This window comes from Topomyia yanbarensis, chromosome 1 (assembly GCF_030247195.1).
Source record: "Topomyia yanbarensis strain Yona2022 chromosome 1, ASM3024719v1, whole genome shotgun sequence".
NCBI classification, from domain to species: domain Eukaryota; kingdom Metazoa; phylum Arthropoda; class Insecta; order Diptera; family Culicidae; genus Topomyia; species Topomyia yanbarensis.
In genome coordinates, this window is record NC_080670.1 from 117537385 (window position 1) to 117558687 (window position 21303).

General features: G+C 38.7%; 1 protein-coding gene across 1 annotated transcript in view; it reads right to left on the reverse strand.

The window, feature by feature from the left end:
• Positions 1-800: 800 nt before the first annotated feature.
• LOC131680435 (uncharacterized) overlaps positions 801-21303 on the reverse strand; it is a 145626-nt gene continuing 125123 nt past the window's right edge. Inside the window, exon 10 of the mRNA XM_058961175.1 lies at positions 801-1551. Coding sequence (XP_058817158.1) covers positions 1252-1551 — 300 coding nt within the window. The 3' untranslated portion in view covers positions 801-1251. The remainder of the gene's footprint in view (positions 1552-21303) is intronic.

Below are 21303 nucleotides of genomic sequence, written 5' to 3' on the forward strand. Positions count from 1 at the left end.
TTCACATCTAAAATCTCAGCGATTTATTTTTTATGATAATTAGTAATAAATCAAGTTAATAGGAATTTATCGGAAAATATTGGTTCAACTTTCTGTTTCAAAATATTAATTTCGACAGGTACTTTAAAACCGATACGTAGGCCGCGGTCTGAGTAAACGCGTAAAACTCGGCTGAAGTGTACAGCAAATTGTATCTAAAGCAAAGCGACTAGAAATCTACGGGAAGTAGAAATAATAAACACCAATCTATTGATCCGCTCCTGATTGGTCGTATTGACAGAGAGATGGTAGTATGGTGGCTATATTGAATAATAATTGTCCACTAACCCTACAACGGTTTCATGATTTTTTCTCTAAGTAACCGGTTTTTTGGGATACATTCGTACCCCAGAACTACAGTCGCTCTAATATGCCTAATTTTTATTAAATTTATAATTAAATTGGATAGTTTTATTCTAAAACATAAAATTTTACACAAGTTTCTCGCTTACTATGTATCGATGTTTTGCTTTTAAAAAAGATATAATGTTTTCGGGATTATGTACACATGACAAAACATTTACGTAAACGGTTTTGTACTTTAACAAACTTTAAGCGGGTACTGTTAAGTTGGTCAAATGCAACAAATAGGTTGTACCTGCTTTAATGGAAGTTTAATAATAATAAAATTGATTGATGATTTATTTATTTATTTATTTGTTTTATTTCCAACGGACCTCAGCGGTCTTATTGAAATTCTAAAGCTACTTGGTACAATTACGTTTACACAAAATAACATAACAACATAATTTTAACATATAGCTACCCAAGTGGAATGGTCGACGGGGTGGAAAACGAATCGGGTTTCGGTTGTAATAAAGTTGTAGTCACTTTGTAAGTTGATAGTAAACTGAGACCAGCTCTATATTTTCTAGATGCTTTTAAGCTAGGTCTGAATTGGTATTGGTGTCAGTGAACACCGTAAATTCATTTAGACATGTTTTATAGTAAAAACATTGTATAACAGTTTTTGTTACACTGTACGAAAAAGCAACTTAATGTTGCTGATGTAACAGCTCTTCCCCCTAACGAAAATGCAATTCAATTAAAATTCGAAAACTGAAAACATTCAGCTATATAGAATCCGAAATTGATATTAATCAACTTTCTTATAACTCATAGTATAATTTTGTTTCTTATCCTATTTTTGTTTTGAACTTAACTATATTTTAGCATTTAACTTAGCTTTTCTATAATTCATTACTGTTAAATTCAACTTAATTTTTTTCCGTAGACGAAAACATTATCCACCTTTTTAGTCCTCATTCTCTTAGAACGCCTGAGTTGTCGAAGTGGTGAGTTCACCGCTTCGGTTTTCCTTTTTGTTCCTCTTCTCGTTTCGATCTCAGGGAATCCCCTGAACTCCGGTTCGCTGTCTTCCTGCACTGGAGCCATTATAGGATGCTGCGTTGATGCGGAAATAACAACATTCGGTCGTGCTATCTCAACACCCTCCTTGACTACACGCAGTTGCGTTCGATGGGCTACGACCACGACGCTTCCAACAAGAATCTGGAATGTATTATGAGAATATCGTTTAATAAAATTTGCTTTAACCCATTTTGCATGGTTATGTGGGTTGTTATTCTTATACCATAGTACATCTCCTTCAATTAACTCATCCAAGAGATCAACAGAAGATTCCCTTGGAAAATTCATTCCAACATTGATTGGTTTGTCTTCTTTATCATATACATTTTGTGTATTTTGTAAAAGAAATTCTTTATAACTTTTCTTTGGATTTATTAAATCAATAATTGTCTTAGGAGTATAAGAGTATATTTTCCCAGATGGAAAGTTTCCATCTGATGTTGAACAATAATTCCTATAATTTATTAAAAACAAATTGATCTGGTCCTCCAAATCCAATTCACTCATCTCTTGCTCCAATAAGAACTTTTTTAAAACGTCTTTTACTGTTCTCACCAACCTTTCTGCTTGGCCATTACTTGCCGGATGATATGGTGGGCTTTTGAGAACTTTCACTCCTTGCCTTTCAAGGAAAACTGTGAATGAATAAGAATTGAATGGTGGACCGCCGTCAGACACCAAAACATCCGGTAATCCAAAACGTGCAAAAAAGGCTACAAGTTTTTTCAAAACCTTATTGCAATCAGTACCCCTTTTCATCCATTCTACTTCAATCCATTTAGAATAGCTGTCTACAATTAATAAAAAGGTACGATGTGCAAAGTGGAAGAAATCAATATGTATTCTGCTAAATGGTCTAGTAGTCGGTATCCATTTAGATTCAATTTTTTCCCTAGGCACAACCGCCATTCCATTGCAAGCGTCACATCGAGTCACATATTTTTCTATATCAGCATTAATTCCAAACCAATAAACAAAGCGCCTGGCCAGATGTTTCATTTTTACTACGCCAGCATGGTTGGCGTGTAAGAGTTTTAAAATCCCGCTTTGCAGTAGCTGCGGTATTATAACCCTGTCCTGATACAACAAACACTCGTCTACAATTTCTAAATCGTGTTGATTTGAAAAGACATTTACAAAGCGTTTGTCAATTCTTTTTGGCCAACCATTTTGCATAAACCCAATAATATCCTGTAGAAATTTATCATTCTTCGTCTCCCTGGCTACTTTAGCGCAGTCAATTGGCAGTTCTTTACTGAAATTAATGCTTCTTATTAGCTCAGCATCAAGTTCTATTGGTACCATTTGCGCCAAAGGAAAACGCGAACAGAAATCCGCATTACCCATTTTAGCAGAAGGCCTGTATTGTATATCGAATTCATAGATCGATAATTCCAAAATATAACGTTGTAACCTTGTTACAAATATTGAATTTTTACCTTCCCTTCCAAAAATTCCCACTAAGGGTTTATGATCAGTGTAAACTATGAACTTTTGTCCATATAAATACTTATGAAACTTTTTTATGGTACACACTAAAGCTAACGCTTCTAAATGAAGAATAGGATACGATTTTTGAGCTTTGTTTAACGAGAAGGACGTAAAACATATAGGTTTTTCTACTCCATCCACTATGTGAGCAATCACTCCCCCCAACCCGTATCCGGAGGCATCAGACACGACCACTAATGGCTTTTTTGGATCATAAAATTCCAGAAAGTTTGTAGAAAGAAGCGCCTTCTTACCTTCCTCAAATGCCTTACTACAATTATCGTCCCACTCAAATTTAACATTATTCTTCAAAAGATTATACAAATGATACAATTTTGAAGACAAATGGGGAATAAATTTATGATAATAATTAATTAAACCCAAAAATGATTTAAGCTCTGTCACGTTATTTGGTATTTTGGCATTTCTTATCGTTAATATTTTATCTGGGCAAGGTAAAAGACCATGTTCACTTATTATGTGTCCAAGGTAATCTAACTCTGTCACAAAGAACTTGCATTTTTCTAAATTAACTTTAATGTTTACTCTAGCCAACCGTTCTAAAACTAAATAAAGTTTCTTAGTACAGTCGGCCATATCAGTTCCAGCAATCAAAACATCGTCCAAGTAACAAAACACATTATCAATTCCCTCCAGCACTTGATCCATTACCTGCTGAAAAATGGATGCGCTAGACGAGGCCCCCTGTGGCAATCTATTGTATGTAAATAACCCTTTAATAGTATTAATTACCATAAATTTTCGGGACCTTTTAGATAAAGATAATTGTGTATATGCCCCCTCTAAATCTAATGCACAAAATACCTTGCAGCCTGATAAACCGGCAAATAAATCTTGTGCAACTGGTAATGGATACGTATTGGGAATAATACATTTGTTTATCGACACCTTACAGTCAATAACCAATCTAATTTCATTATTTTTCTTTGTGACGATTACCACTGGAGATGCCCACTCACTAGTTTTTACCGGAGTAATAACCTTTTCTCGTTCTAATTTATCCAAATAATTTAAAACCTTCTCCCTTAATCTATAGGGAACGTCATAAGCTTTTTTGAAAATAGGCGCATCGTCTTTCAAAACCAATTCGGCTTCGAAACCGTCTATTGGACTAGAAAAATCTTTGATAAAAACGTTTGAGTACTTTTGTTTAATATCTTGTACTACAGCATCACTTTGCTTCTTGTTCAATAAAACATTATTAATAGACCAATTATCCGAAAAAAATTGTCTCCAGTCTGGGAAAAACATATCTAACCAAGGTCTCCCTAATAAAGGAATAAAATCATTGCTACAATTCAAAACCAATAATTTTAACCTTGCATCTTTTCCTCTAAACTTAACCGACACATCTGCTTCACCTTCAATTGTAAGTTTACTGCCATTTACAACAATTAATTGTTTTGTTGATTTTGATAATGTTTCTTGAAAGTTCATAAAATATTGTCTTTTCCCAATAACTGAAACGGAAGACCCACAGTCTATTTCCATTTTAAGAAGTTTACCATTAACTTCCACGTCAACTAAACAAGGATTACTAATGCAATTAATAGACGAAACATGCATACAATGAAGTTCACCTGAATCATTCCTGTCGTTATCGTCATCATCGTCCGAGGCATTCGTTTCCAAACGGTTGAACAGCTCACTTAAACTGCTTGGTCCTGCTTTAGAATCTACGAATTGAACCGTATCCCTGCGTAGATTTTTCAATTTGAAACATTTTCTCTTCAAATGTCCTCTTATTCCGCAGAAGTCGCAGACACGACTCTCGCTACGATGGCGATCCTGTCCAGCCCTCCATTCAGCCGGGCGAAAACCTGCAAAATTTTTACGCTTGTCCTCCTGTTCTCCATTGTAGTAATATGGTTGAAATCCCAATCGGGTTTTTACCGATTGTCTGGTTCCTGCAGGTCGAGAAGGTCGATCACCCGCCTTAGCATTTGCCAACGTTTTAGCAAGTTTTTCAAGAGTGGAAGGGCGCGGCCTCTTAAAGTCATTATTCAAAGAAGCAATCTGACCAGCATTGACACCGATTCCCAAAGATCTAGCGTTGGCCCCTGCCATCTCCCAAGTAGCAATTAATTTTTCTGCCGATTCAAGGGTTAAATTTTGTTCATTCAACAAACGCTGCTGAAGGGCTTCATCCCGCAGACCAGCAACAATACGTTCCCGAATCGCTTCATGCTTGAAATTTTTAAAATTGCAAAATTCTGCCTGAAGTTTTATCGCAAGGACAAAATCCTCCGCAGACTCATCAGGATGTTGCTTCCGATTATTAAATTTAAATCTCTGTATAATATCAGATTCAACTTTGTCAAACCTTGCTTTAAGTTTTTCAATCATAATTTCGTATGAAATATCGGTTAGACTAGCATTTGGAAAAAGCAATTTAAGTTCCGAGAACACCGATGGCCCGCTAAGGGTTATGAAATGGGATTTCTTTGCATCCTCCGCCACATTGCTCATAGCGAAAAAGTAACCAAGACGTTCCACCCAATCGGAAAAGGATGCTCCTTTGCGGTATGGCTCTATCATAGCCGCCATATTCATCTGAGCCATCACTAATACAAAAGGTCACAAAACAATGATACAACCAAATGGCAAAAAAAAGGCTTCCGCTTACCGACTGATGTTATCTTTACCCTCGCGTCCCTATATAATAGCAGCACTCGTCGATGGATACAGCACACACCAAGCAAAACTCTGCAAAGCTCGTCCAGATACCAATGGTCGATACACAAACCGGAACCGTCGTCAGCCAACAAGCTGGAAAATTTTCCTGGTCCTAAATGGATTATATGAAAAAATCACTCTTAATAATTTTGTAAAAAATATGTATATATATATATATTACTCTTTACACTGTGATATAGGGCCTAAATGTGACCAGAACCCTAAACCCAAAAGCACAAAAAAGTTTTCGGAAAGCAAACACCTGGTGCACAATACGTGCACCACCCTAGAAAAACGACGCCGCCAAACAAAATGGCTTCCCAATATAAAAGATCGCTTTTATTCGTATATTTTTCATGCACTTCACTTTTTCACTCTACTTACGTGAATACTAGAGTCGATTTTCCGGCTCCGAACAGCAATTCAGACGACTTGAACCTTTTCGATTAGCTTAAAAAGCAGTAAATGCCGTTTTATTTGTTCGCCGTGTCCGGAACTTTACCTGCACGTTGTATTTGGTTACCCGCAATCTTTCCACTCCGGAACCTTGTCGCCGTCGATTGTGTCACCGCTGCTAACTTAACCACTTCCTGTATCACGGATCACACGCGCGTTACCTAGCACAACTTTTTTCTCGTCGCCAGTTTTAACATATAGCTACCCAAGTGGAATGGTCGACGGGGTGGAAAACGAATCGGGTTTCGGTTGTAATAAAGTTGTAGTCACTTTGTAAGTTGATAGTAAACTGAGACCAGCTCTATATTTTCTAGATGCTTTTAAGCTAGGTCTGAATTGGTATTGGTGTCAGTGAACACCGTAAATTCATTTAGACATGTTTTATAGTAAAAACATTGTATAACAGTTTTTGTTACACTGTACGAAAAAGCAACTTAATGTTGCTGATGTAACAATAATGAATATATTTTACAAGTATTTCACTAATTAAGCTAACACAATAAAACAAAATATTAAAACATCACAAATGTTATAGTATCAGTGCGGTTATGGTGTCCATGGATCTCCTGAATAATTCCTACGAAATTCTCGATACCGTATACCTCGTGGCCACGTTCCTCGAGAAAGAGCTTTTTCCTTCATTGAAGAGTGTAGTTGAATCCTGAATGACACAAAGTCGAGGGCTGTAGTGTCTTGCCAAGCCGGGACAAGCTTCTTAACCGCTAAAGGTATTTGGTTATCCAAGCATGTTGAAACAAGATTAGTTACTTGTTCTTCGCTGACGTCACTACAAATGTTCGAGAGAAATAACTCGAAATTTGTGCTGGGTTCTGAAATGCTAGCAGCCATGTTCGATTGCGTTGATGACAACGGGTGAACTCGCTCAATTTCAGTAATATTATTCGATGCCGATAATTCAACCAAGCTGTTCACAGATGCGTTCAACTGATCGATACTGGACTGTAAGTGCGCAATCTCCTCATCGCGTTGCTTTTCACGTTGTGCATGAAATGATTCTAGAGATGAAATAGTGCCACGAAATCTTGCATTTTCCAACACGTCGCGGCACCTATCGCACATCCAGAAAACATTTGAGTTCTTGCATGCTTCAATTTCGTCTTCAGATAAACCAGTACATTTCTTGTGGAATACCCGCCAACCATCGCAAAAACCATCGCAAATCACTATTTCGATTTTTTCAACGTGAAGCGTACACTTCCCACAGTTAATTTCCATCTTTCAATGCAAAGCGTAAACAAATAGTATGAGGCGGGCGATCGTTGTTTCTGCAGTCAGCTTATAGCAAGAACACAAAAGACAAAAGGTTTCGCCGCTGGTGTTTGTTCGTCCCGTTAATTTTGTTTTAAAAACAGGCAAAACTTCCACTTTTTTAGTGACACGATACTATCCAGTTACGGTAAACGATTAACACTACGTAAAACTTCAGTTTGGCAATAAGTTAAATGTACTAAAACGATGGAAACACCGGAAAATTGGGTTTCTTACAGAGCAAACAAAAATACCGAACAGCACGGATCAACTTCACACAATTTGATAAAGATTGCTTGCAGTTAAAATAAACTGTGGCGGAATAACAATGAGTGCAAATAGCTCTGGGGTACAAATGTACCCCACAAAACCATTCTAGGGATAAGATTTGCCAATGTATATTTTAAACGAAAATATAAAATAAAATGGTAATTAAATTTTAATGCAGCACGATTTATATTTTTGGCATAGTTGCGATCCACGAGATGCTTTTCAACCATTGACAAAAAAGGGCGTTGTACCCGGGGACGATTTATCAATTCCCATATATTGAAATCACAAATTTGGTGGTACTGCTGTGGCCTATTACCATAGCTAATTTAATACATGTGATAAATCATATAAAACTGCCTTGCAGGAATGGTTTTTGATACAAAATTAGAAATTTTGATTAAGTACGGGCAAGGTAGTTTGAAACTGTCACCATTAAGTTTTTTGCTTCCCCATGAGTTAGCCACCGATTTATCCTACTTTCCGGTTAAGATATCGACGATTTGTAAGTTTCTCATAACATTACAAATTCGACATTCAATAATAGCAAATAAAAATGCGGATTCTACTCGCCAGTGATTCGTTTTGCCATAGGCAGATATAACTCAACGCGTATGGTGCTACTTCAAATTCGAGTGATTCTACTACTCGAAGATGAGCTAGGGTGTCTAAAATTAAAAATCTTCGAGATCTTTGGAAGATTCTCCGTACTAGCAAGTTGGGTTCGGATCGGGTTTCTCAAATTAAAAATTTTCGGGTTCGGGTCGGGTTCGTGTTTTCAAATTTTAAAATTCTCGGGGTCGGGTCGGGTTCGGGTTTTATAAAATTTTCATTCTCGGGTACGGGTCGGGTCCGGGTTTTCTAATTTTAAAATTTTCGGGCTCGGGTCGGGTGCGGGGTTTTCAATTTTTTTAATGTCGGGCTCGGGTCGGGTTCGGGTTTTTCAATTTTCAAGCTCTCGGGTTCGGGTCGGGTTCGGGTTCGAAAAAATTGAAACCCGACCATCTCTATCCAGCACCCCGTGGAATTCTAACAATTTCACCACCTGGGCGCCAGTTTGACGATATAAAATGAACTTTGGTTACTTTCGACAAGTTTTGTTTCGAGCCAACAACATCCAGCCCTCTTAAGAATGTATCCTGTAATATGGTACACTAGATTACGTTCTGAGTTATCGAACACGCTATCGTCAAAAATCTTCAGAATACTCCAACTCCACAAGAACCACCTGAAAAAAAGGAAGACATTTTAGACCAAGACTATGTTTGGTACCACCTGGTTTACTTTTTCTTCCATCTGTTCATTATACTCTTTTTGATCTGAACTGATTCTAACCATTTTATATCGTCCAACTTAAGATGATGAAAGAATTTCAGATATGAACTATGATAAAGAAAGCAACTTCAAGTTATCTTTAAATTGAAGAACAGTTGGACGTTATTCAAGCAGTGTTGTTGCAATAAATTTACACTAAAATTTCAAGTGATAATTTCATTTTCTAATAAACAAAGATTCAGTAAATTAGCATTAATGTGAAATGCGTGGAACAAAATGATTTGTTAAATAACACTAAAAAAATAAAAATCAGCACAAAGCCAACCCTAGTTACTGTAAAAGTCTTGTTTTGGTATTATAGTATAACATTGGACTTAACTGCAAATGGTAATTATTGTTCTGTCACAGTGATATGGTGATAACCTGAAAAATCCGCCTTAAATAACCTGAGTCCTGCGTTGACTCAAATCCTTTGAATAAATTTAAACACGTTATTCATTGATTAAATAGCTTTCAATAAATCAGATTAAATAATGTTTGAAATGGTTTTCGCTGGGATGTTCTGTTTGCCACGATAAAGTTGCTTAATTTTTCAATCAGTATGAATTAATTTTGTGATTTGATCAAAGTCACTCAAAGTTACAGCAAATATTCCGGTTGCCAGAAAAAAATAAATAGTCTGTATTCCACGCAGTGTTGCGCATTCCTCTGTACCCCACATTCGGAAATGGCTGCCTCAACAAAACGCCTGCCTCACGACTACCTCACGGCTACCAGGCCCGATTCAGTGACGTTTCCACTTGGATGTCAAATTCCAAAATGACAAGTAAAATTCGCCCGCTCCAAATGTGCGCGCGGTTATTGCTTTTTTCCGCCATTGTGTAGTTGCCGGTTAAAAGACTTGCATTGCATTTTTAAAGCATTTTTTCTTCATAGGTAAGCATTCAATTTGTATCTATAAGGACCGATTTCTTTACCGTCGCTTAACCCTTAAGCCAGGTTTGTTTTGTTCTTGAGAATACGCTGTGAGTAGAAAAATAAAACATAATAATTAAACAAAAATGTATAATTTTCTTTTGGTTAACATAAATTGACAAGCAATATACAATCAAAACAAAGAAGAAGTAGAAGAATCAAGAACCGGTTCACTAGCGGTTGTGGGCACCCTGGCTGCCAGAAGTATAGCAGACGGCTGGCAGCCATGCCTCCCTCAAAACCGATGGGCGAAATCCTGGTAGAAACGGTTGTATCGATTGAGTTGTATTTCTGGCAGCCGCGAGGCAGCCATAGATCAGAATGTCTGCCAGCCATTTTTCGCCCGCTGGCAGGCGTGAGGCAGCCGTCTGGCAGCTAGCCTTGAGCGGGACGGGACTCTATCCCGCTCGGACGTGCCTGGCAGGATTTCCCCCAGATAGTCGGCAGCGAAATAAAAACTCTGGCAGAATTTCTGGGGGTCTGGCTGGCAGAGCGCTGCCCAGCCGGCCGGCTCAAATGCAACAACCGTTTCTGGCAGAATTTTTCGCCTTACGGTTATTAACGGTTTTTTCTGCCGGATTTCTGCCAGGCACGCACCGGCAGGACCGGTTTTAGATCGCTTCAGGTTTTGCTTGCATTTTTTCTTATTATTTTTTTTTTAATTTTATGTAAATTTATAATAAAAACATGTCTGGAGACATGAAATCCATATTACTTACCTTGTTTGAAACCAAAATCTTTGTTTCTTCCTATTTTTTCATCTGCCAAAACTATCCTTCTTGGAAAAATTTAAATATGGCAAAAATGAAACAACGATAAACAAAACCGAACCAGTGAGGCGAATCTGCCTGCCATAACTGGAAGGAGTATAGCTGAGTTCTGGCAGCGCCATTTTGATAATTTTGACAGCTGCCGGAATCCTGACGGATTTTTGCTGGCTGCCCGTTTTTCTTCCAAGCGGGATAGACTTATCCAGCTGCATTGGTATTCTGCCGTTTTGACGTTTGAATTGGGAGGAAAACAAATCGGTTGCACGGCGAATTGGGAGGAAAACAAACCGCTTCTGGGCTTGAGGGGAGGGCGGTAGTATAAAAATGTAAGATATCAGTGTGAGTATTTTAAACGTCAGATATCTCAATATTGACCATTGTATGAAACGCCTTAACCTCACAAATTTGACAAGTGCTGGTCCTTTTGTTTACAGTTTGGACTTAACTAATTTGAATTCCATTGAAATAAGCTTAGTGCTAATAATTAATTACCAAGAAATTTAACCGCAAAACTACTTACCAATTCAGAGAACACTAGAAGTAATTGATAAATAAATAATTAGTTCACTTATTAGATCTTTCATATACATATTCGCACAGAAGGGAATAGCACAATTTAATTGTAAGGCGCTCTAGAGAACATTTATACTCCTAGAAACATGATTCCCAATATATTGTAAATGCTTCATTTTGAGAATACGAATAATCTCTAAGTTCACAATATAATCAACAGGACCACCACCTGTCACATTTAATGCATGACGTCACTGTGCAGTGACCAATTGTATACAGACTCTAGTTTGCATCAGTGCGAGTGAGAAAACGTTTTGACGTTTGTTTTTGTTTTGATCGCACTCGTGTGTATCCCATATAGCAAGAACTCGACGAAATGCTAGATTATCTCGAGATAGACAATAAATAATTTGATGTAATTTTTTCATGTTTTTCCGTAAATACGCATCAATTATCATCGAATAATGGACTCAGAGGGGAAGAAAAACGATTTGGAAGTTAAAGATAATCGTTTTCAATAGATGCGCTTAAGTTAAACATGAAAAAAACTTCGAAATGTGTATTCTGTGCTTCTAGGTTAGGTTTCACAACCGCCTGATTTAAGAATATTTAAACAACCCAGTAAAGCATAACAAATATATGCTCACTTTTGGCAAGAATTAGCTCTCATTTCGAGTATACACAACTTTGTACGAAGTGGTTTTATACCGTTTAATAAAGAAAAATTGAAAAATATCCTGCAATATCCCTCTTTTGCATAATAAATCTATTGCCATCTTGAAGGAAATTAGTTTTCTTCCACTTCACTTTCAGTTTTTATGCAAATATGACCAATTCTTAAAAAATGCAAAAATCGCGTAAACTTTTGAAATTTTTCTACTGATTTGACAGTTAATTCGCAAATCATCCACCTCAAGCAGGTAGCGCCCCCTATATATATATATATATATATATATATATATATATATATATATATATATATATATATATATATATATATATATATATATATATATATATATATATATATATATATATATATATATATATATATATATATATATATATATATATATATATATATATATATATATATATATATATATTGTACTGGTCTTCGAAGTATTCGTACAGACAGTTTCTTAGTTATTACTAATTCTAAGTTTGAAAGTTGTCTTGGTTATGTTAAAATCATACAGGTTAGCTACATCATTAAAATTACGACAGCGCACATTGAACGGATTGTTCTGAGCAAAAAGTGTACGATACATAGGAGTCCGAAAGAAATCATTTCGTCTGGTAGGTCTAGGTGGTACGTTGATGCGAGCCTGGCTCAGCAACTCGAAGCTATCAACATTGTTTCCGAGAAGATCAAACACAAAGAGCCGTTGCAGCATTATCCTCCGACTTGCAAGCGTCGGTAAACGCAGAAGGTTGCATCGTTGTTCATACGGCGGTAGTCGAACAGGATCATTCCATGGCAGTAGTCGCAGAGCGTATCGAACAAAGTGACACTGAATTCGTTCGACGCGATTGATTTGCACAGTATGATAAGGCGCCCACACAAGCACGCCGTACTCCAGGATGCTATGCACCAGTGCACAAAAGAGCGTTTTGAGGCAGTAAATATCGCTGAATTGCTGCGTGTTTCGTTTAATGAACCCCAGCACGGCATAGGCCTTAGCTGTAGTCATTGCAGTACAGTACCAAGTTGGATATAATAAAATCAGTCTTGTTAGAACCGCAGTAAGTTACGTTTCATTTTTTTAAAAGCTTCTCCGATCGCGGAAAAGTTAAGTGGCGCCCGAATAAGGACCTCGCGTGTGTTGGGACAATAAGTCCTCGTAAGAAAGTGCTACTGGTTGATTAGTTCAGTGTAAAAAAATCGCATTAGCCACTAAAATACGGTCGAAGAAGAGCCGTTTGCATTGACTACTTAAACCACACCACACCAGGTGAAAGTGCACCAGAGAACGAAGCAGCTAGAAGTCACAGTGGTGGAAAAAAATTCCCCAATTCGTACGACCAGGATCCTCAGTAGCCAGGAGGCAAACCAGAAGAAATCCAGCGTACAGCGACTAGTTCCCCAACCCGGAGGCCAAAAAAAGACCAGATAAGGACAAATGCTGGCCGAATTAAGGACACGGTACTCATACATGTAAGTCATATTTCCTTAATTTTAACCAATAAGTGCAAAAGAGTCTTCAATATTAAGAAACCAAAATTAAATTATATTCAATAAGTGCAAAAGCGTGTGCAAGTTCAAAAAAATCAAGATTAAATTTTATCCAACAAGAGCAAAAAAGTGTTCAAGATTAAGAAATCAAGATTAAATTACTATTTCTCGAACATAATGAACCCATCAGTGCCACCCGCACCGCCACCGGCGCGAGTGGATATGCTGCCTGATTTCATAGAGATGGGAAAAATTCCCGATTTCGTTAAAGGTATAAATATTTTTGACGGCAAACCCAACGAATTAATGAATTGGGTTATGGACGTGGAAAGTATTTTTACCATGTACCGAACGCTCTCCAGAAAAAGCGTTCAGTACAAAATTATTGAAAAAACCGTACGTAGAAAAATTGTAGGCGAAGCAGCCGACGTACTGAACGCCAACAATATTACATCCAATTGGGATGATATTAAACACACACTGCTTAAATATTATAGCGACAAAAGGGAGTTGAAAACATTAGATCACTAATTGACCACCATAAAAAAGGGTCAAAACGAAACGCTATCTGTCTACTATGGCAGAGTAAATGAGTTATTATCTGCAATCATCGCGCAGACACAAACAGACGAGAGATATAGTATAAACGCGGCGGTCCACATAGCTTACTTCAGAGAGAAGGCCCTGGACTCATTTATTAGAGGCTTAGAACTAGAGGTGTGCGTCGCGCCGCCGTTTTCAGGTAAAGGTCGGCGGCGCGCCGGCGTCACGCCGATGTGCTTACTATTTTTACATGCAATCGGCGGCGCAGCGCGGCGGCGGCGGCGTGGCGCACACCTCTACTTAGAACGACCTCTCTCGATGCTTCTGAAAACGGCCGAGCAAACCATTTTAGATAGAGCCTACCAGTTTTGTCTCGAATATTACAATCTGGACGCTCGCTCTACAAATTTTAAAGGTGATGGGCAAATTAACCCTCAACCGAAATCTCGGGAACTGGAACAGTTAAAAGTTCCACCCAGGTTTCCTCCAAGACCATTTATCCAACCACAAGTGCCACCAAGAAGACCACTATTTATACCGCAACAACAACCTTTCAGATCAAATAATTATTTCACCCCACGCTTACCCCCAGCGAATGTCTTCAGAAATCCACCTTTGCAAGCTTTACCCCGTCCCGAACCGATGGACGTGGACCCAAGCATTAGATCAAGAAACGTAAATTACTGAAACCGGCCAACTTTCGATTATAAAAGACCACGGAACCATCTGGGCAGTACCAAAATTTCAAACGACACGCACACCTTCGAATGAAATTTATCAGGATCACGGATACGATTATCAAGACGTTTATTACTATCATTACGATAATGATCCATACTATGACCAGTACGGCGAAGTCGAAGAGCTCCCCAGCACTTCAAGCGCCGACGTCGCTGAAGAAAGCACTCCTTCAAAAACTGATACAACTGCTTGCGAGAGTAATTTTTTAGAGTGGAACTCTATATGATGAGGCCTACCTTGCCATATATCAATTTAAAGACCACAATAGGCACCTTCTCATTCCTGATTGACACAGGTGCAAGCATCAGCATAATTGATCCCAAACTAGCTTATTCATATAACATATCTAAACCATATAGTTTTTCAGTAAATGCTATATCCAGTGCGAATGGAAAATTTGACGCAATGTCAGCAATAGACGTTAACTTTTTCTACCCAAAAATTAATCATACTGCGAGGTTCCTTCTACACCAATTTCATCCGTTCTTTCATGGAAGAATGGCACTGATATTTTAAAAACACTTCAAGCACACATTGATCTAAGTAACAACATTTTGCACCTTGAGAATCACGACGGGAAGCTGACAATACCCCTGCTTCAATATATCCCCAAGGAAAATCCATCTAACAATCTCTTCAGAACGTCACACTTATCCTCAAACGAACAAGAAAAATTACATGAAATACTTGAGAGTAATAAATCAGTTTTTCACGAGCCAAACTCTAAATTAACGTGTTCTACGAAAGTTGAATGCTCGATCAATATCACAGACAGCATACCCGTGCTCCAAAGAGTTTATCCCTGCCCAGCAGCCTATACGGAAGAAGTTAACAAACAAATTGACAAATTACTAGCCGATGGCATTATACGACCATCGCGTTCCGCTTGGACAGCACTGTGTAGGGGTTCCACTGAGATTGTCACTAGCTGTAGCCGTAAGTGGTTTTAAGTGAGATACGTTGCGATGGAAAAGTTTTCCGGTATCATTTGACCGAAGTGTGCAATCGGTTCCGGAACGCTTCGTAATAGTGAATTCCTCTGGACTGAAGTTAGCTGCAAGTTTGTTTTCTTTTTGCATTCTTTTCGCCACAACTTGATCTCCTTCCATGAGTGTACAGTATTTTGCGCCGAGACGTTGATCTGAATATTCAGATTCCTTCATTTTCTTTTCCCTATCACGATCCAGCACCTCTCCTCCAATTTTCATTCCAATTCGAGGAAGCGCAGGCAGCTTGTCCCTCAGAACTCTTCCGAACATTAGAGCTGATGGAGCCACTCCAGTCGTTGAATGTGGTGTTGAATTGTACATTAGCAAATACATTCTTAGCTCCCACTTCCAGTTAGATTTTGTTGATTCCTGGCTAATTTGTAATCGCTTCTTGAGTGCACCATTTGCACGTTCTATTTCACCATTTGCTTGGGGCCAATATGGTGTTGTTCGGCATAGTTCTATTCCATACTCTTTGCAAAATTGTTGTAATGACTCACTCACAAATTGCGGACCGTTATCGCACTTCATCGATTCTGGAATACCGTATCTGCAGAATGTCTCATGCAAGGCCTGAATTGTTAGTTTAGCAGTGGTCTCCTTCATTACAATCACTTCTACGAATCGGCTGTAGTAATCAATTACGACTAATAAATTATGACCGGAAGGATGTGGTCCCATGAAGTCAACAGCAATGTGAGCCCACGGTTTATCAGGCATCTGAGTCCTGATCATAGGTTCTGGTGGTGCCATTGAAGATACTAGTGTACATTCTTTGCAACTTTTGACGAACTTTTCAGTCATTTTGTCCAAACCAGGCCACCAAACCTTTTGTCGCAAATGACGTTTCATCACTTCAATACCTGGATGGCCCTCGTGACCCACTTCCAGCATCCTAGGTTGCAAAGAACTTGGAACGACCAGTCTTTCGCCTCGCAGAACAATGGATGCTGATTGGCAAAGCTCTGTTTGGTATGGTTTGAACGGATTGGATCTGTCTGTCCATTGTCCCCCGATTAATGCTTCAATCACCTCGGATAAGGTTTCGTCCTTTTGCGATTCTTCACGTATCTCCTCTTATGTTATTGCTTGTAAAGTTACCGCTTCCGATAACAAAGATATGTGATATCCACCATCTACATCGAACTGTTCAGGTGTTGACGAGGAGAGCCTAGATATTGCATCTGCAATATTTGTTACACCTGGTTCGTAGACAATGCGGTAACTATACGATTGAAGACGTAAAACCCACCGTTCGATTCGAGCACATGGTTTAGATCGCGGGCTAAACAGGAACTCGAGAGGTTTGCAATCTGTCACCAATTTAAATGTCACTCCTTGAAGATATAACCGAAATCGATCCACGGCCTACACCAACGCCAACGCCTCACGTTCCGTTTCGAAGTATTTGCGTTCTTAATCTGTTAATGATTTGCTAGCATAAGCGATAACTCTTTTTACACCTCGAGCAGTTTCTTGCATTAGAACAGCACCTAGACCTGATGGACTCGCATCGGCTACCAAGATCGTTGAGTCCCGGGGATCGAAGAAACCTAAATTTTCAATTTTCAACACGGCTGCTTTAATTTCTTCAAAAGCAGTTTGTTGGATACTGGTCCACTGGAACCTTTTGTTCCCTCTCAACATATTTCGAAGAGAATCAGTTTTGGTGGCCAGGTCTGGAATGAATCTTCCTACGGACGTAATCAATCCCAGAAAGCTCCTTAGTTCTGCTATGCTAGACGGTTTTCGGAATTGTTTGATGGCTGAAACCCGACTTTCTACTGGTCTGATACCTTCAACTGACAGCTCATGCTCTAAACACTCTAGCTTTTCTACATTGAACTGACACTTGTCCCAATTCAACAAAATGTTGTACTCCTTAAACCGTTTCAGCAAATCATTCAGACGTTGATCATGCTCTGTTTCAGTTTTCCCTACCACTACCACATCATGGAGATAAACCATTACTCCCTCTAGCCCCACAACGATTGTATCCATCACTTTTTGGAACAGTTCTGGGGCACAACTTACGCCAAACATTAAACGCTTGTATCTGTATGTGAATTAATAAAATCGTAATCAGTTCCACGTTAACTATAATATTAATTTATTTCGAAGTAATTGAATAACACTTAAAGCACCTTACCTGAAAAGTCAATACTTTGTTATGAATGTTGTAATTACTCGTACACGTCTGAGATATTTCTACCTGATGATAAGCATCCTTCACGTCTAGTTTGGAGAACTTCACTGCCCCCTTCACGCTGCTTAAAAGTTCTTCGATCAACGGAAATGGATGGGTTTCACGAAGAACTGCTGTATTTGCTTTGCGCATGTCTACACAGATGCGTAGGTCTCCACTTTTTTTTACGATTGGAACAACCGGTGAGACCCACGGAGAAGGTCCATTCACCCTTTCGATGATGTCCATGTCTAGCAAGTATTTCAACTTTTCATAAATTTGTTCTTCCAAGGCGATTGGCGCGCGTCTATATGCTTGTTGGATTGGTTGTATCTCCTTACCAATAGGGATTTCAACAACTATGCCTTTCATTTTCGGAAAGGTAATCTTGAGCGACTCTTGGCTTGTAGCCACATCAAATCCGATCTTCAACACTTTTAGCAATTTGGCAGTTGTGTCTCCCAGCAGATTTCGTTGCCCTTGCTCCACAACATAGAATTTCGCTTCCACCTGATTTGCCTCAGCCTGTACCTCTGCCCAAAACATGCAGGCAATCTTCATCGGTTCATTCGCCGCGTATGCGATTAATTTACGATCTGCTTCTGGAGTTAAATTTTTAACATTGATTCCAGTTTTCTGTGCTTCAACCCAGGTTGCCTCGCTAATGATATTAGCGTCTGCACCAGAGTCAATTATCATAGGGATTTTTACACCACCCACGACAAAATCAAATACATTTTTGCCCATCGCGTAAAAGATTTTCTCTGGCTTATCCTCCTCCGAAATAGCTCTGATTCTCTTAGGTGCAGTTGCAATTTGATCGAAAGGTACTGCACGTTTGAGACAACGAATCATGAAATGTCCCAACTGGCCGTACTTTGCGCATTTGGCGTTTCGCGCTTTGCACCTTTCATCCATACCGCCACGTAAGAACTTTGCTGGCTGATACGGTCGCTTGAAAATCTTATTGATAGATCCAGTTGACCCTCCCTCGCTTTGACCACGATCGATTTCTTTTAATTGAATTTGTACATCGGCGAAAGTTGTACCCAGTGAAATAATTTCTTCGAAGGACATGTCCTTTGCTAAGATTCTACGTCTCAGCTCTGTTGATCTACAAGCTTCCACAATTTGATCAATTATTCTGTCGTTAATTTCCCTTGAATCATATCGATCGAATTCTGACCGTTTTGCTTGAATTCGCAAACGCAACACAAAATCGGCAAACCTTTCTTCTGGTCCCTGCACGATTTGTCGAAAAAGATGACGCTCATAATTCCGTCTACGCATTGGTTCGAAATGTTCGTCAAGCTTTTGTACTGCTACGTCATAATAAGGAGGGTCAGCCACGACATGTGGAACATCTTCCACTCCCGGATGATCAAAAATCTCTTGAATCTCACGACCAGCCAAATGCAATAACTGTGATCTCTTCTCCCACTGAGAGACAACGCCAAAAGTATCAAAATAGCGCTCTAGCTCTCGCTTCCATTTTTGCCACTCGACTGGCAGACTTGATCTGTCAGCCACCGTCTCAAACGGTTTGATGCGCTGCATCGCATCCGTCCTAAACAAAGCAAAGATGAACACGTTTCAGTAGCAATTCAATGCGTAGAACGAATAAAAAAGTAACATGAACATGTTTTCGATCTCTAACTTTCATGGTATAACAAAATAGAATGACATCTCTTCAAACAAACCAAACTCTCTTCCCATGTTTTTTTCGTTTCCTATGCCGTTGTGCAAAAGGCCTTCGAACACTTTTACGCATACAACATTAGATCTTTTCATTCCCCACATACCGCAACCAGTAAATGGTACAATACATATAAAAATTCTCTCATTCTCCCCAATCCTTCATTATCGTTCTGGCACCCAGTTGCCCCGATAATTCTCTAGAAATACAGGTAACACAAATGAAAAGATGTGTATTGCTCCCTCTTTTTTTCACTCGGACACCCAGTTGCCACAAATATTCTCCCTCTCGGCACACAGTTGCCACAACATCCATACTTGGCACACAGTTGCCATATTCTTTTCTATTTCGACACACAGTTGTCATAGCTTTCTTTTCTCTCTCTGCAGTCTTCTTTCAGGTTGGTGGCACACACTTGCCATCACTTCAATAATAAAAACTCTATCTTTTGAATCCTTTTTTTATGCCGCAAAACCTTACATTTTCGCTGGCAGACACACGGTTGCTCAATACACACAGCATTTTTTCAATTATCGGCCATTTTGTTCTCCGCTCATTGCGTCAGCAAAAACAAACTGTCGGAAATGCCCCATTTACTATCACTTTTGCTTACCTTTGCTGCATTCTTCCAACCACGAAGTCAACACAACACTCGAGAAATTTGATTTTTTTTTCACACTTAATTTCCTCCACGTCGCCAAATGTAGTGTTTGGATAATGGACCGCACAAACTAAAACGACTTATCCGTTAGATGGTCAATCTAAAAGTGATACGTTTATTCTCTATTTCCATTACAAGTGGTGCTCTTCTCTCTCTTTCGCTTTCGCTACCCTCTCTTGAACTGTTGGCGTTACACTCAGCCGTTATTACACTCTAACATCAGATCACTACAGTTATTACACTCTAACATCAGATCACTACAAGCATCAGTTTGGATTGTTACAAAGAAAACAGATGCATCAGGCGAAAAAAAGTTTAGAATGGTAATCGACTACCGAAAAATCAATGAAAAAACAATAGCAGGCAGATACCCCATGCCAGAAATTAAATATGTAATAGACCAGTTAAAGGATCAAAAATATTTCACCACTCTGGACTTAGCATCTGGTTTTCACCAGATACGAATGAAAGAAAGTGCTATAGAAAAAACAGCCTGCTCAATTAACAATGGGAAGTATGAATTTACACGAATGCCATTCGGGCTACAAAATGCCCTGGCTATTTTTCAACGAGCCATCGATGATGTGCTGAGAGATCAAATCGGAAAGATTTGTTACGTCTACATAGACGATGTTATAATTTTTGGAAAAAAGCTGGAAGAGCATTTGAAAAATCTTAATGCAGTTTTAAAGCTTTTTGACGAAGCTAATTTAAAGGTACAGCTTGACAAATCTGAATGTTTGCACTCAGAAATAGAGTTTGTAGGATATATTACTACATCAGAAGGAATTCGACCCAACATTAAAAAAATTGAAGTAATTAATAAATATCCAGAGCCCAAAACGATCAAGGAATTAAGAGGATTTTTGGGTATGGTTTATTATAGGAGATTTGTGAAAGATTTTGCCAAAATAGCAAAACCCCTTACAAACCTTCTTCGAGGGGAGAGAAACCCTGCCTCTAACAAAAAAATTTCTTTGACAGAAAATGAAAAAAAAAGTTTTTTAAAAATGAAAAAAATACTATCCGAACATATACTTATTTATCCCGATTATAGAAAGCCTTTTATTTTAACCACAGATGCGTCTGATTTTGTTATAGGCGCGGTGTTATCCCAAGGCGAGGTTGGTAAAGACTTACCAATCCATTTTGCTTCTCGATCTTTGTCCAGAACTGAAGAAAAATA